Below are 12,340 nucleotides of genomic sequence, written 5' to 3' on the forward strand. Positions count from 1 at the left end.
GACATAATGATTCACCTTTCGATTCATCTTGTGCGAGAGGTTGAGCTATGCCGACCAATTTTCCTTAGGTGGATGTATCCGTTCGAAAGGTACATGAAAATATTTAAAGGATATGTAAGGAACAGGGCTCGCGCGGAGGGTTGTATTGCTGAGGCATATATTGCTGTGGAGGCAGTTGAGTGTTTGGTTAACTTTGAGGAATCAACTGTCAGAGTTCCAGAAAATGGCAGACGTACAAAGGATGCAATATGCAGACCACTATCTGGTGCAACAATGATCACCCCGAGCACCAAAGATTTGCACCTTGCACATTTGTGTGTCCTACAAAATAGTACGGATGTTGTGCCATATTTTGAGTAAGTATTTTTATTATCCTTCGTGCGCAGTTTAGTTATAACCATACCTATATCAAAATTCTTTATATCTGCCATTTTAATTGTAGGGAACACTTGTCATTTTTGATGGACCAATTTCCGGAACGTGGAAATGACGAAATCTGGCTAAAGAATAAGCAAAATGAAACTTTCCCAAAATGGTTTAAAGAAAAGGTTTTACGTTTGCTTAATTGTTAATATTCAGTCATTTACCTCCATTGTTATTATTGGAAACCTTGCAAATTATGTGTAATTTAATTTTTCACAGATTGCATCAAATTTACTAGATGGAGAGGAGGTACCGCAACATATAAGGTGGGTCGCAGACGGGCCTAATAATGATGTGCCTACATTCAGTGGCTACAAGGTGCATGGGGTTACATTTAGCACCAAGTCTCGTGATGATACGCGTCAAGTTCAGTGTAGTGGAGTGTGTGTAGATGCTGATACAATGGTTGTGCAGGGTACGGACAAAAATATTCAGCATACATCACATACATACTACGGTGTTATAAATTTTATATGGGAGTTGGACTATAACATCTTTAGGATCCCTCTTTTTCTCTTTAAGTGGGTGGATATGAACAGAGGAATTAAGGTTGATGAATTAGGATATACATTAGTTAATTTGAATAGGCCTGGTTTTTTTAATGATCCATTTGTGTTGGCAACACATGTTAAGCAGGTCTGTTATATCGACGATCCTCTTAAAAAATTATGGTCCGTGGTGTTGAAATTTCCCGAAAGAAAACACTATGATGATAGCGAAGATGAAAATGAGGGATCCGTGGAAGTAGAGCTTGAGTCTGAGTTTTTTATGCCCAACTTACCAGATGATGATTTTGAAAATGATGCTAGTTATATCAGGGATGTAGATGAACAAATTCAACTAGATTGATTTTTTTTTTATATTTCATTATTGCTATGTATAACTTTAAAATTTTGGTTTGGTGATGTTTGTTGTTCATGGTGGTTGTTATGTTTGCTCCAAATGGATAATATGTTTGTTTTCCTGTCCATTAGTTGTTTGGCAATGAAAGAGATGCACTCTTTCTATCAATTTTTTTTTAAAAAATACAGTGGTATAGACAAGAGTTTTATATACAAAATCTTGTCTTAATATTTCATAGACAACAAGGCAGAAACAGTTGTGTGATTAAAGACAACACTTCCGGGACTGTTGTGTGATATGTTAAACACACAATGCAAACACAACCAATTGTGCGAAACGGAATACAACAACGAAAATATAAAACCATTGTCTCATATTTTACAATGGTTTTATATTTCCGTTATATGAACCATATTAAAACAATAGGTTTTACAAACTGTTGTGCATTGTTTAACAACAGTTTTCTGAACTATTGTGTGAAATGTCTACCAACAATAATTTTCTAAAACCATTGTCTCATGTTTTACAACGGTTACTTTTTCGGTTGTATGAAACATATGAAGACAATAGTTCTTTAAAACTGTTGTGCAAACTCCTTTTTTTGGTGATTTTTTTCACAACGGTTCATAAAACCGTTGTATGAATCTGGTTTACACAATGGTTATTAAATATGCAGATAATTAAATATGCAGATAATTAGATATACAGATAATTAAATATGCAGATAATTAAATATGCAGATAATTAAATATGCAGATAGAACATGAATAATTAAATAATCAACTGATATAAATATGTGCATTAAGCGAAACATGTAAAGTATAAGTGCATTCATATAAAATAGTAACATAGTACATTAAGCGAAACGTATTAACTCTAGAAAGAGAATACACACAACATAGTACATAGTTTTATAATATATAAATATATTGTTCAGTTTTTAACCCAAATTCCCTCAACATTTTCTCTAACCCTATGCTCCATATCATCAGCAACATCACATGCCGGGATATTAGAGCAAAATGGCTGATGCTCCATTGTCGTGTCTCCTAGGTTATCTTCATTGTTGATATCGTGATAGTCTCGAGTCGTGGATTTTAATATAATGGACCAGGTATCATCAACCGGATCTTCGACATAAAACACTTGCTTCACTTCATCAATGAAAACATATTTATCCTTCTTCCGGACCTGTCGACTAAAGTCCACAAGCGTGAAGCCAAGATCATCCACTTTGATACCTCTGTCATTCGATGCCCATTTATACAAGAATAAAGGGGCTTTGAAATCATGGTAGTCCAACTCCCATATTTCTAGAATGATGCCATAGAACGTCATATCACTCTCTATCGGATTTAAATCCCTAGCACTACAAACTTGAACCGTCTTAGCAACTAAATAAACACCGCTGTTCTGAACAACCCTTGATTTATCACGATCTTTTATGAAGTACATAACTCCGTTAACTAGATATCCTTCATAAGTCAAAACAGAATAAGATGGTTTGGCAGCCAACCATCTTATCATTTCTGAAACAGCGGCGCAGTTTTCCTTAAGTTCACTCCTAACCTGCACACATTGTCATTAATTACATATAAGCCACTTATTAATTATATTAAATAAAACTCACAATAAAAGTCAGAATAAGAGAAACCAACTTTTCTTTCGAACCAATCAGCAAACAGCCGATTATGTTCTCCCATGAGCCAATGAACACTCTTTTTCTTTCCTTGATGAATTTCTTCAAGATACTCCATATGCTTTCTGATAAAAAAACATCTATTATATTCACTCACAAGAATACTTACCGAAAAGATATGGTTTTACAAGAACAAAAACTGAACTTACATTATATAAGGAAATACTTCAGAATTGTTTAACAGGACAGTTAAATGTGCCTCATCTCGCTCTTTCTCTTCGACTTCCTTCATCTTCATAAAGGATAAGGGACCAGAAAGCCTGACTTGATCTTTGGGAACACCAGCTGTTTTGCAACTCTCTTTAAGAAACTCGGTGCAAAATTCTACCGATTCCTCACCAAGATAACTTTCGGCGATACAACCTTCCGGATGATAATGGTTTCTAATATAACTCTTCATCACTTTATTAAACCATTCAAACGCATACATCCACCTATAGCACACTGGTCCATACAAACGCAATTCTCAAACCAAGTGGGCTACGAGATGTATCATAACATCAAAAAATGAGGCATGAATTTTTTTTTCAAGCTCACACAAGGCCAATATCAAATCTGACTACAGTTTATCTAGTTTCGAAATATCAACTACTTTGCTGCACAAGGAGTTGAAAAAGAAACACAATCGTATTATTGTGACCCTAACATGTTTCGGAAGAACGGATCGAATTGCAACCAGGAGCAACTGTTGGAGGAGGATGTGGCAGTCATGGGACTTTAGCCCATAAATCTTTAAATCAGCCATGGACATGAAGCTTTTAATGTTCGATGCATGTCCATACGGAAGTTTCATATTCAAGAATGATGACAACATTGTTCTTTTTTCAGCCTTTGATAAAGTAAAAGCAGAAGGAGGCACGTAGGTTTTCTTTTCTCCTACTTGTGGAGCTAAATCAACCCTAACACCCATGTCAAGCATATCATGATGAGATGCCTCGCTATCTTTTGACTTGTGCCGCATATTTAACAATGTCCCCATCATATTATTATACACATTCTTCTCGATGTGCATAACATCGAGACAGTGACGAACGTGGTGAAACTTCCAATATTCTAACTCGAAAAAAATAGACTTTTTCTTCCACGGACAATCAACCTTTTTGGACTTCTTTACTTCCTTGCCATAAGAAAATTTAATCTGTTCCTGTTGTGCTAACACTTCTTTAACAAAAAGGGGTGGACGTGGTCGCCGAAGCTCTTGTTCGCCGTTAAAAGCCAACTTTTGTCTGCTATAGGGGTGATGGTCAGCCAAATAACGACGATGGCCTTGATAACACATATTTTTACTATGACTTAAATATTTGGCAACGGTGTCGTCACCACATATGGGATAGCTCTTGTAACCCTTATTAACACAACCGGACAAATTTGTATATCCAGGAAAGTCATTTATGGTCCACATCAAAACCGCTTTTAAAGTAAAATAGGATTTACTATAAGCGTCATAGACATTTGGTTCACCTTCTACCCAAAGCTTCTTCAAATCATCGATCAACGGCTCTAAGTATACGTCAATATCATTTCCCGGCTCGTGCGGACCTGGAATTAATATTGATAACATTATAAACTTCCTCTTCATGCATAACCATGGAGGAAGATTATAAGCTACCAATACTACCGGCCAGCAGCTATACCTATTACTTAGGACATTATTAAACGGGTTTATACCATCTGCTCCTAAAGCTAATCGAAGGTTTCTTGGATCACTAGCAAACGAAGGCCACCGATAATCAATATTCCTCCATGAAGGAGAGTCGTCCGGATGCCGCATCTGACCATCATTTGACAGTTGTTTTGAATCCCAAATCAACTGTTCAGCGGTATCAGGAGATTTAAACATTCTTTTAAACCTAGGAATGATAGGAAAATACCACATAACCTTGGCTGGACTATTTACCCTAAGTTTACCATCTTTCGCAACCTTCCAGCGAGATAAACGACATTTAGGACACTCAGATGCATTAAGATTTATACCCCTGTAGAGTATACAATTATTTGGACATGCATGAAATTTAATGTACTTGAGGCCCAAGTCAGATAAGGTTTTCTTTGCCTCATACGCATTAACCGGTAACACATGATCTTGAGGAAGAAAAGAACCAACAGAAGTGAGAAGATCAGTGAAGGCGCTATTGCTAATACCAAACCTAGATTTCCAATTATGTAGCTTTAACATTTACTCTAACTTTGTACATTTACTGCCCTTATACAAAGGTTGTTCTGCATCAGCTACCAACCTATTGAAGTCATACGAATCATGATCGTCCGAATTATAAGCAGCTTCACAAACGTCAACAGTTTCGGATTGAGCATTTTGCTCCTTAGGTAGAAATGTACTACCGGCAGATGACCTAACACTTTTAGAACTAGTTTCTCCATGCCAAATCCAATCAGTATACCCTAAACTAAAACCTTTTTCATATAAATGACCCCGTATTACTTTTACGTTATATTTTCTAAAATTACCGCAACGCCCACAAGGACAAAGGATGTCCTTAGGATCCTTTGAGTTCTCTCTGTAAATATTAAGAAACTTTCAACACATATCTCATATTCTAAAGAATCCCTATCTTTGAAAATCCAAGACTTGTCCATTTATTTATAAGACAAACAACAACCTAGCAACTTACCTGTTTGTCATTTCAAACATTAAGAAGTAAAGCTTAGTTGTTTACTTATTTAGGATTAAACATAATTAAACATATAAATTAATTATGCATATATATTAAACATACAAATGCTTGTAATATGAATGCTTGTAATACGAATGCTTATAACATGCATAATTAAACATATAAATTAATTATTACAACTACATATGTTTACACATATACAATTCCACACCTAAACTAAACAAGAATATAAACAAGAACATACACTAAACAGGATCCATACACATGCATCTATTAAAATTAAACAAGAACATGCATTAAATATTAACAAAATATAAAATTAACACATGAAACAAGAACATGCATTAAACACATAAAAAAAGAACATGAATTAAACACATGCATCTATTAAAGTAACAAAAAATACACATGCATGTGAAATCTTACCTAATCGAGCAAACCCCCTTCAAGTTTAACCAAACCCAGCTACAAACCCAGCTCCAGAGACCGACCTGTACAAACAAACTCGATTAAAATCAAAACATAAAATTTGAAATTAAATTCGAAAAAACTTACTTTTCACACACTAATCGAGTAGTCCACACTTCCTTCAAGGTTTTTCAACACCAATCGACCTCGATTTATGAATTAATCAAGTTTAATTCATAAAAATTTAGGGGTTTTAGGTTAAAGAGAGTGAAAAGTAAGTTTTAGGTTAAAGAGACAGTGAAAGATGAGAGAGAAAAGAGAAGAGAGAAGAGAGACAAGACATTGAGAGAGAAGAGAAAATGAGAGAGAGAGAGAGAGAAGAGAGAATGAGAGAGCTGAGAGAGAGAGAGTAGAGAAGGGGGGAAACGGTTTTGTTTAATGGGGGGAAACCGAAAATAAACAAATTTGGTTAAGTGGGAATTTTTTGGTGTATTAACGGGGGAAAGAAAGAAGCGGGCATTTTTTATTTTTTTTAAAAATGATTATAGACATCGGTTGGTTTAGATATTGATGTCTTACAACACCTTTAACATCGGTTTGAAAGCAACCGATGTTAAAACTGCTTTTAACATCGGTGACATTTCTAACCGATGTTAAAGGAGTGATGTCGTAGGCACTATTTCTAGTAGTGCATATTCACTATCTTCTGGAAGTAAAATCTGATATTATAAGAAGATGGTCAGAATAAATTTTGAAGATTATAAGAGATCTACTCAGAATCTCTTGTACAAAGGCTTCTCTACACATTCAAATGATTACTGAAGATGATGGAAGAGAAATTTCTATGCTGAAGAACTCTGCTAAGGTGGAAGTTATTTTGAAAGGAAAGTGCTTATGTTATAATGAAGACTCTTCACATCCTAGAGCTATCAGACTTGGTGATGGACTTGAAAGAACATCAATTCAAGCTCTCAGAACAGCCATTTATCAAATTGGTGACAGTAAAGATGAAGAACTGATGCAGGTCAAAGCACAGTTAGTTGAAGTTCTGAGAAAAGATGAAGATAAGCTGGTAAAAGATTTTGTTAAGAGTCATTATGGATTCAGATTGATCCAGTGATGTTGGTAAAGCTACAAGGACTGTAAGTTGTAGTTAATAGTCTTATTAAACTCTTATTGCATTTGAATTTAAATGTTTTTGACATCATCAAATCTATTAACTTGTATATTTTTGCATAATTTACAAGTTGGGGGAGATTGTTAGATATATTTGAGATGTCATGTCTAATATGTTTCATGTTTAGTTTTCAGATCTTAACAAACAGGAAATATCAGGACTTATTGGAATCAGTACTTACTGGAAGTCAAAAGATAGATATCAGAACTTAAGGTCATATCAGAACTGAAGTACGGGATGACTTATAGTTAAAGAAGGAAGCTGATTTACAGGATAAAAGATCGAGACTAGAACAAAAGAAGATATGCATGAAAAGAGTTAGAAGATACGAAGACTTGTATAAGATATCTGATTGATATATTTTAGGAGACAGAATTATATTCCATATCAATTAGAAGTTATCTTGTAACTGTGTACTATATAAACACATACATAGGTTTACACTATATGTGTTATCATTATCGAGTAGATCATACATTGTAACCTAGCAGCTCTTAGTGATATTTGTTCATCACTGAGAGAGAACAGTTCCATTGTAACAGAGTTTATTATATATATTTGTTTACTGTTACTTGTGTTCGAAATCGATTTGATTGTAATACCACTGTATTCAACCCCCTTCTATAGTGTTGTGTGACCTAACAAGTACACATCACTGGAGACGTTCTGACGCCACTGACTCAGTTGATATAGCAATATACAGATCTTTGTATCTTTTTTACAGGTAGGTCAGTGCTTCAACTATTTCTTTTATATTATTATTGGAGATGGTTTAGGCTAAATAGTTGTTATCGAAAATCTTATATACAATCGTTATATACAATTGTTATCAGATGGGATTAACTGAGATTCGGCGTGGATGTGTATTTTTATTCAGTGCGGTGTCTATAGTGTGTGTGCCCGTTTGCTGCGGTGGGACACTCGAAATAATCTAGGCAAGTGAAAATATCAAAATTTAGCGTTGGATGATTTTGAAAAAAGTGGCCATGGCCACCGCAGTTGGGGCAAGCCTAATTACTTTTCTTTATAACTTTCATATTATTTAATCATACTTTACAAGTTTTCTTCCATTTCTTTGCTTTATTTTTCAATTACAGTATTTTAATTTTATTTAATTAAACTAAAATTGAATCATAAAAAATATTTAATTATAAATATAATTATAAAATTTTATATTTATTTAAATTAATTATAAAGATATTATAATAAGATATTTATAAGTATATATTATAATTTTATAAGAAGTATCGTGAAAGAAAAAATAAATTAAATTTTATATAACAGCAATACCAGACACACCATTAATAGAAGTTGCTACTTCTTCTAAGAGCCCAATTTTTTTTACGTGGCACGAAGTGGGATCCAGAAAAATTAAAAGTGGGCACGCAGCACCTCCGGTGCTCAGACGCCACTGACTCAGTTGGTGCAGCAACATGCATACCTTTGTACCCGGAGATGAGTGCTTCAACTATTTCTTTTATTTTATTATGGTCTAGGCCAAATAATTTTTATCGAAAATTTATATACAATCGTATATACAATTGTTATCAGATGGGCCTAACTGAGATTCGCTGTAGATGTATATTTTTGTTAAGTGATGCCTATAGAAACCATTATATTATATTGATATAAAGGCTCATGTTAGATTCTAGTTTTTATTGTATTCCTAGTTTTTTAATATGCACCCGTTTCTAGAAATTGAAATATATGGGAATTGTATTAAAAAGATTCAAAACCGAAAGAATAATTAAGTATTTAAAAGAACGATTTTTCTCTTTTACACTTATAGCTGCGTAATAAAAATTATGTGACAAATTTTAATTGGTCTATAACTTTTAAATGTTGATACAATAAAACCTCGATAAATTAATACTTTTGGGACCATGAAAAAATATTAATTAATCGAAATATTAATATATCGATAAATTAATAATTTATTAATTTATCGATATATTAATAATTTATTAATTTATCGAAATATATTATTTAAATTTTATTACGCATACAATTGTCAGAATAACAATTTATTTTTATCTATTGAATACTTAAAATAACATCAAGAAATATTTATGAATTTAAGTAAATTAAAAGGATTCACATATTTAATTAGATTACGTAATGTTCTCAAGTTGTCAAAATGGTTCAAGTCAGGGCCCTATCTTTTCTACACCAGCCTTGGTCCTATTTACCACAACAATAAAAGGTACCTTATTTAACTAAGTCAGTCCCACGAAAAGATGTCCTTAAAGCAGTAATTACATTACGTAATTCCCTCTTGTAACATGAACATAGTACACGCCAGAGCTCCATAATACATTAAGAAAGATTCAAGATAAAGTACAAGACGACATCAGTTTTAAAAAGAAGCAGGCTACAATTGAGACTTATTATAAAAGTGCATCCTAGAAATCTATAATTTTGATGTAATATGTAATTATTAGTTTATATATTATATGGGACTTATATGTATTAATAAAAAAATATAATCTTATAAATTTAGCCAATTATTAATTTAATATAAAGGGTCCGACTCGGGGTTAAAAGAAATTATTAATTTAACGAGGTTATTAATTTATAGAGATTTAACTGTATATCCCTTCCCCATTCCACCAATGAAGAAAAGAAGGAAAATAAAAAATAATAAGAGTTAATGCTTAGCGGGCCCAGAGATATTATTACCATTCAAAATATTTGTCTTAAAAAGGTATAGTAGATATAAGAGAATTTTATGACAGCTGACATAAAAAGGGGCAACTAATCTAGCGGATATATCCAGGCAAAATTTCCTAATGGAGACCGTGACCACACTGACTCAGTTGTTGCAGCAACATGCAGATCTTTGTACCTTTTTTTATCGCGAGGTCAGTGCTTCAACTATTTTTTATTTTATTATTCAAGATAATCTAGGCCAAATAATTGTTATTGAAAATCTTGTATACAATCATTGTTTGGTATGGTGTAACAATTACTTGTCTAGACCGGATCCCTGTTACTAGTAATTTGCTTTTTTATCATACTTAAAGCAGGCTAAAACACTGATTTATGGTAAATTTTAATGTGGGGTGTTAGTAATTTCACTTGATTTGTTTTAATGTAATTTTAATGTTCCCTTTTGAATTTTTTTATAATGAGTTGTTACTTTCTTGATTTTAAAATAGGGGATTTTCACCGAGGACTTTATAGACTTGCACAGGATGCAAGATCCGGACGATCCTGATCCTGAATATTTAAAAGAAATTGTTGACGTGTTCTTTCGAGATGTGGAGACGCGACTAAATGAAGTGGACATTTTACTGTCTGCGTTCTATCTTCTTGTGTCTGTAGTCTTTTATTTTGGACTTGTTTGAAATGTGTTAAATAATCTGAATTTTATTTGTGGCTCGAATTGTGTTTAACAGCAAGGAACAGGAGGTTGATTATGGGAAACTTGAAGAAAACGTTGTCTCCTTCAGAGAGTCCTCTGAGAGGTAAATTTCTATATTGTTCAACTTAATCAGAAGTTTTATATTGAGACTTAAAACATATATTTAGATAATATTCCAATACCGGTCAAGTTTCAAATTTGCAATAGCTTAATAAGATTTTGGTGATTTATCTTAGGGGTAAACATAATTAGGATGTAGTCTGATTGAAATATGTACATTTGCTCCTCCGGCCGCCTTTGATACCATGTCAAGGAACCGGTCGAGGGTCGAGGTATTAGAGAAAGACCCTCGCCTCCGTCAACATAGTGCATAGGAAGTAAACTAAATTGATCGTTATTCAGGACATTAGAACTAAACAGACGGCAATAATGTTGGTGTAAGAAACAATTTAACCACTAAATAACTGCAGGAATGCTCGGTTTTTGGTTTTGACCTTACTCTTAGCTCCGGATAATCAAAGACTGACTGAACATCACAAAAAGTATCCATCTTATCTTAAGGACGGCCCTTATTGAAGATTAGCTAGCGAGCATCACATTAACACTAAAGTAACAAAAGCCAAAATAATTAATAGACTTTCAACATATAAATTTAATCGCTGTGTATTGGTGACAGCAAAAACTTGAAAACATTGAACAAAGTTGTTCCTATTTTCATTTCACTCACCACCAAAATCACGATTCCCCAACGCCTCTCAACTTCCATGCAGACCACGGCCGATGCCCTTACTAGTAGAATCTTATTGAGAGAATGAAGGCAAAGGCAAATTATGACTTGATAAAGAGGCTGTGCAAGAGATAGGAGAGTGAGAGAGGGCTAGTATTAGAGGTTGATTTTGGTTTTTTATTATCCTTTATTTCGTTCTGTGTGTGTTTGTGAGAGAGAGAGAGAGGGAGTATTAAGTGCTACGTTAACGTGCATGATATAATAAATTATTAGGTTAATAGGATTAATTTCGGTTCGGGTTATTCGGTCGGTGCTGCTGTGCTGGCATGAGCCCCGAACACGACCAATTTAGTTCGGTTTCTTCAGTAAGGCAAATATATACAAAACCGAACTTAGCATTAGCAAACTGTTTTGCTAGTTTGATTTGGTAAGTTTGTCCGTTCTTCAGTTTACGTGTTGTGTCGGTGTGTGTCCATTGAAAAAGAGAGGTACATATCTTTTGTGTATAAATAGGACTGCAATAGCTACTTCTGGCTGCAGCAACAGGTTAATTTTATCTCGTAATACTTTTGTTGGTGTGGACTAGATAAAACAGCTGAGACAACAGTCGATTCAGTTTAGAAATTTATGTTTTTTTGATTGTTTGCTAGCTCTATATTTCGCTAGATATTGTTTGATAAGACATATGAATTACCAAGTAAAGGTTTGAAAGGGCTTGCACAGAGTATATTTTATAGATTTTCTTTCTTACAGTTAAGGAGTTTGGAGATACTTCTAAGTGGGAAATAATGATTTTAGATTATGCTTTCTATATAGCTGTGCTTTTTTATTGGTTTTAATGCTTTCTTTGAACTCATGTAGGAGTCTATATATTGGTTGTGACACGCAAAGTCTTTTTTACTTTGGAGTTTCTTTTATTTGCGGTTTATTCACAGTTTATTCACAGGAGAACTCCATGTTTGGAAAGCCATTTAACGATGTTGTGTAAATAGCATAGAATTGTAATCAACATAATACAGTATTAATTTTGAATGTAAGGGTGCTTTTAGTCATGTAATTGCATTGC

The 12,340-nt window shown here is 33.8% G+C and overlaps 1 protein-coding gene across 1 annotated transcript; it reads right to left on the reverse strand.

Annotated features, from left to right (window-relative positions):
• Positions 1-2,199: 2,199 nt before the first annotated feature.
• On the reverse strand, positions 2,200-5,606 carry LOC141664538 (uncharacterized). The gene is made up of 6 exons (XM_074470495.1): positions 5,596-5,606; positions 5,203-5,481; positions 3,529-5,112; positions 3,115-3,399; positions 2,925-3,030; positions 2,200-2,835 (listed from the first exon to the last, which is right to left on the reverse strand). The coding sequence occupies exons 1-6, from the start codon at positions 5,604-5,606 to the stop codon at positions 2,200-2,202; spliced, it is 2,901 nt and encodes a 966-aa protein (XP_074326596.1).
• Positions 5,607-12,340: the final 6,734 nt, after the last annotated feature.

The sequence above is a fragment of the Apium graveolens genome, chromosome 6 (genome assembly GCF_009905375.1).
Source record: "Apium graveolens cultivar Ventura chromosome 6, ASM990537v1, whole genome shotgun sequence".
NCBI lineage: Eukaryota > Viridiplantae > Streptophyta > Magnoliopsida > Apiales > Apiaceae > Apium > Apium graveolens.

Bases quoted from the DNA above. Each gene is read 5' to 3' on its own strand.
- LOC141664538 (XM_074470495.1), bottom strand. The intron at 5,113-5,202 runs GTTGGTAGCTGA...TTGGAAATCTAG, and splicing joins GATTCGTATGACTTCAATAG to GTTTGGTATTAGCAATAGCG. The intron at 2,836-2,924 runs GTTGGTTTCTCT...CAATGTGTGCAG, and splicing joins CTGATTGGTTCGAAAGAAAA to GTTAGGAGTGAACTTAAGGA.